This window comes from Volvox carteri (genome assembly GCF_000143455.1).
Source record: "Volvox carteri f. nagariensis unplaced genomic scaffold VOLCAscaffold_59, whole genome shotgun sequence".
Classification (NCBI taxonomy): domain Eukaryota; kingdom Viridiplantae; phylum Chlorophyta; class Chlorophyceae; order Chlamydomonadales; family Volvocaceae; genus Volvox; species Volvox carteri.
The window spans coordinates 715,884-720,417 of NW_003307602.1; the positions used below are offsets into that span (position 1 = coordinate 715,884).

General features: G+C 56.5%; 2 protein-coding genes across 2 annotated transcripts in view; one reads left to right on the top strand and one right to left on the bottom strand.

Moving 5' to 3' along the window:
- The first annotated feature begins 559 nt into the window (after positions 1-559).
- Positions 560-4,396, top strand: VOLCADRAFT_107175 (uncharacterized protein). Its single transcript, XM_002956238.1, has 11 exons — positions 560-689; positions 757-863; positions 955-1,210; positions 1,287-1,406; positions 1,463-1,548; positions 1,616-1,655; positions 1,722-1,875; positions 1,939-2,126; positions 2,214-2,358; positions 2,425-2,594; positions 2,959-4,396. Exons 1-11 carry the CDS (start codon positions 678-680, stop codon positions 3,253-3,255), a joined length of 1,575 nt encoding a protein of 524 aa, XP_002956284.1. The 5' UTR covers positions 560-677; the 3' UTR covers positions 3,256-4,396.
- Positions 4,397-4,404: 8 nt separating this feature from the next.
- The window catches only part of VOLCADRAFT_97300 (uncharacterized protein), a gene marked incomplete at both ends in the record, with an annotated part of 3,843 nt that continues 3,713 nt past the window's right edge, over positions 4,405-4,534 (bottom strand). The window contains one exon of the mRNA XM_002956289.1: positions 4,405-4,499. Coding sequence (XP_002956335.1) covers positions 4,405-4,499 — 95 coding nt within the window. The remainder of the gene's footprint in view (positions 4,500-4,534) is intronic.

Here is a 4,534-nt window from a genome sequence, read left to right on the forward strand (position 1 = left end):
GTCAAGCCCGTGAGTCAACGCGGCATAGCAGAATGTATGACCGGTCCTTCCATAGACAAACACGCAAAAGGCAACGACTTGAACGCCGAACAAACACAAAAACAGCAAGATAAGTCTGAATTTTTTCCTGATAAAGGCGTTTGGGACGGCGGTGCTGTTGTCGGTAATGCATCGGCAAGAGGTATGGCAGCGTCCCCAAGCCGTGGGGACCTCTGCCGTTGGGGAGGGCCGTTTGTACCGGGGCTCTCTCCCCTTGGGGAGCCTGAGAATCTCCCCAAACGATTTTCCCTGGGGAGTATTTCGCCGTGGCTGAAGCGCCCTCACCGGACGCGCCCGACCAGTTAGGGAAGGTCCAGGAGTGACTCGCGCCGCCTAGCGCCATCGATTTCCCGCAATCCCGGCGACCTTCCCGACGGCCCAGCACCATACCAATTTGTACGGCATGTACACCCACAGTTCTAAAGCTCCGCAACAATCCTCAAGAGCCGGACAAAACTTGAATATATTTCAGCGTCCTAATGGAGGTGATTTTCCGTGTTTACTTCCAAAAGTCCTAAAGTCGTTCACATAGATTGGGGTCTGGCCTTCAGCAATGCTTAAGGCCTATCGCATAAACCAATACAATCCTTGGCGTTAGGCAATTTTCCTACAAACGCCGTTCCCGAAGCCACTTCTCCATGGCTCGGAAGGTGCGGCGAGGTTTCTCATTATTTAATTGTTTGCCGATACTCATAATTTGCCATAGCTCCTATGTAGAAGACGGCAAGCACAATGGTCGCGGCAGCCCTGCGCAAAGTCTGCGATGCACTGGAGCAGGTTTTCACCAAATTCTCTATGGACACGTTCAAGGGCCTACGTGTTAAGTGAGTATATTGATGGGTTGTTTTTGTGGAAAATTTCCGGTTACCGCCGTGTTGCCATACCATAACCCTGAGGCTCCATGCTCGACTTTAGGCAACTCCCGGCCGTTGTGCTTGTCGTTGCGTCCCCGACGTCCTCGGAGATCGAGTGCCACGATTGGGGCTGGATGAGCGATCGTCGGCTTATGCCACACGTCGAGCACTTGCTGAAGAACGCGTACGCTGTGAGGCAGCTGCAGGCACCTGCACCGCAGGTCCGAGTCAAAGCTCGGAAACAGCAATCAGACGACATCCAGCGTCCCGAGGCGGAATCTTACTTCGTAAGGAATCTAGGGCGATTGGCCTGGCAGGCAAGTTGGAGACGGCATGGTGCTGGGGGGCCTGGCAACACAAGCCTAGTTCTTACCGTTGTACTATCTCCTGCAGATGGTCCTAGAGCCCGCCCTGCAGAACACGTTCGGCACTGCGGCGCAGTACGTGCCGCATATGTGCAATAAGGGGGTCACCAAGGACCTGTCAGCCAGGCAGATTGGAAGCTGGGCGCCTGTATGGCCACACGTGTTGCCCTGGGTTTCCCATGCATTCCCTTGGTGAACGCACAGACTGTGGATCTACGGAAGGAACTGTGCTTGCAGCTGATTGCATGGGCAGAGTCACGTGACGAGCGGTATGCCGCCAAGGTGGCAGAGTACGTAACGCTTTCCCATGCTTTGTTGCCCTGTTTGGTACTTCCACACTTTCATTTTGCCTTGCAGGCTGCGAGCCACGAGGGAGGAACTGACGCGGAGTTTTGAGGTGGATATGCGTGTAGTAGCTGCATGCTTTCGACATCACAAATCATGTTTTTGGATGTGAGTGCAGGAAGGGAAGCAGGAAGGGAAGCAGGCAGCCAAGCGGGCAGGGGCACGCAGCATGGCAGCTGATTTGCTGGATGGGGACCTCAGTGATGCAGAGGGCCTTGAGGAGGATGTGGTCGACGTGGGCGGCAGAAACGGGCAGACCTGCCACAGAGCAGGTAATGTCTGGTGGTGGCAAATTGGGCATTATTGCATTGCTGACCGATGGTACCCATGTACAGGGACATCGGCGGTCGACCAGCAGCAGCTGCAGTGTGCCTTTGAGCGTTTCAACACGCGGAAAAAGAAAGAAGGCATGTCCGAACTGAGGGCTGCGCTAGCGGAGATGGGTGTGAGGCTGAGCCGGAAGGAGTTGGGTGCAGCACTCAAGACTGCAGGGTTATCATGGGGCCAGCCGACACCGCAGCAGGTGGGCCAAACCGCATCATGACTGTCTTCTTAGCACATGAGGCATGCTGTGAGCCATGGAATGCTGACGAGATAGTTTGTAATGCAGATGACTGAGGCCTTTCAGCAGTTCGATCAGCTTCGTGAGATGTTCGGTGAGGAGGAAGCCATTGGCATGGTAACCGGCATGGCTGGCTTCAAGACAACAGTCGCGACACGCAAGAAGCTTGTTGATGCTGGGCTATTGGAGGCACGTAAGTTGGGTCTGGACATTCTTGTGACTAGGAGAAAACATGTTCTTATGAGCTCTCCCCTTGCAGGCAAGCGTGGTCGGCCTGGATGGGGGCTGAGGTCTGGTCATGCAGTCAGCGCCGTCAGCACTGATGATGACGGGGCATCGTATTCGAGCACAGGAGAGGACGGGGCTGGAAGCACTTGCAGCAGTCAGAGTGGTGGCGCCGATGACCTGGACCCTGATGCACCCTGTGTGGTATGCGGGGAGACAGAAAAGGGTACCCGGGGTGACATGCTATTGTGTGATGGATGTGATGCTTGCTATCACATGACTTGCCTGACACCACCACTATCCAACATTCCTTCTGGGGACTGGTATTGCCCACACTGTGAGCCCGTTGTAGACATGGCTGGTGCCGCATTGGGCCCCAGCACCAACGGTGGTGGTTGGAATAGCAGCCTTGATACAGTGTTGGGGGCCGAGCCGGTGCAGCTGCAGCCTCCCACGCACGCTGTATTGAGCCCCCGCGGCAGCAGTGGGGATGATGGGGTATTCGGTCGCGAGACAACACGGTTGCTGCTGCCCACTCATGGTCTAATGGGCCCCACTATCGGTGGAGGTGGCAGAAGCGGTGGCGGCAGAAACAGTGGCGGCCAAGGTGGCGGCGGCCAAGGTGGCGGCGGCCAAAGTGGCGGCGGCCAAAGCAGCGGCAGCCAAAGTGGCGACGGGCAAAGTGGCGACGGGCAAAATGGTGGCGGCCAAAGTGGCGATGGGCAAAATGGTGGCGGCGGCCAAAGTGGCGGCGGCCAAAGTGGCAGCGGCCAAGCGGGCGGCGGCCAAAGTGGCGGCGGCCAAGCAGGCAGCGGCCAAAGTGGCGGCGGCCAGGCAGGCGGCAGCGGCGGTGATGGGACTTTGAGAAGTGAGATGACACGGCTTCTGCTGCCCACTCACACCGTGCTGGGCCCTGGTGGCAATGGAATGATGTGGTCGCTGCCGCATATCCATGCCGTGTTGGGTCTTGGTGCGAGTGGTGGAAGTCACCGCGGCAGAAGCAGTGGTGGTGTAAGTGGCTGCTGTGGAAGTGGTGGTGGTGGAAGCGGTGGCGACGGTAGCAGTGGTGGCAGAAGAAGTGGTGTTGGAAGAAGTGGAAGCGGTATCGGCAGTGGCAATGGGGCCTTAGGAGGCGAGCTACCGCAGCTGCAGCCGCACCTGCATGCTATGTTCAGCCCTAACAGCAGCAGTGGTGGGGGGATGGGAGGCGGTGGAGCAGGTGGAAGGGGCGGCATTGGTGGGACTTTATGGGGTGAGCAGGTGCAAGTGCCATGCATGCTTAGTGCATGCAACGGTGGTGATGGGGCCTCAGGAGCCCAGACGGCCCAGTTGCCGCCGTCTATGCATGCCATATTTGGCTCAAATACCCGAGGGGGAAGCAGCAGCAGTGGTGCCGGTAGAGGACGATTGGGCAATGGCGGGAAACGGGCCGCATCTGATCAGGGACGAGGGAGGGCGAATAAGGGTGGCAGGCTTGCAGCAATCCTGGAGTCACTAAAATTAACGGAAGATGCAGTGTTGGTTTCACTGCACTGCGGCAACGAGATTGGTATGACACAGGTTCCAACGTTGGGATACTGACACCATGTCCGTGGCGGCAGAACATTGAGCCCGTGCTGAAAAGTCATTGCAGGGGACGCGGCCACCCTAGGATATAACCGAATTGCATTGGTATTCTAATGTCATGAAGGTCGTTGTGTCAAATTTTCAGGGCGATTGGAGGGGGTCGACTTCGGAGGTACCGGGTTTCGCATGGCATTTGGATTCTCGAGTGTGGCCAGAAGGGGAGGTTCGAAGAGTTGAGGTTGTCCCTTCCAAGCCAAAATTTCTGTTTGTAACCTTTGTTGCTGATTGAAAAGGCCTGTATAAAATTTTCAGGACGCGGGCTGCTTGGCAGAAATCCATGTCGAGATATGTCGCCATGTCCGTATGCCATGGCCAAGGTCGACCGTTGACACTCAACTCTGACACTAGTCAAGTTAGACATTGAAAACGAAATGACGCCCATCACAGCTCATGGCATCAGTTCAGGGTGCGGCTTACCGGTATGTCGGCATTGGTATGGCTGCTTTACGTTCCGGAAGGCCATCTCCATGAATGCCAGCTTCCCTGCTCGAGAGCAAAGATGGGTAGGCCTGTATCAG

Bases quoted from the DNA above. Each gene is read 5' to 3' on its own strand.
- VOLCADRAFT_107175 (XM_002956238.1), top strand. The intron at 1,549-1,615 runs GTACGTAACGCT...TTTGCCTTGCAG, and splicing joins TATGCCGCCAAGGTGGCAGA to GCTGCGAGCCACGAGGGAGG. The intron at 2,127-2,213 runs GTGGGCCAAACC...TTTGTAATGCAG, and splicing joins GCCAGCCGACACCGCAGCAG to ATGACTGAGGCCTTTCAGCA.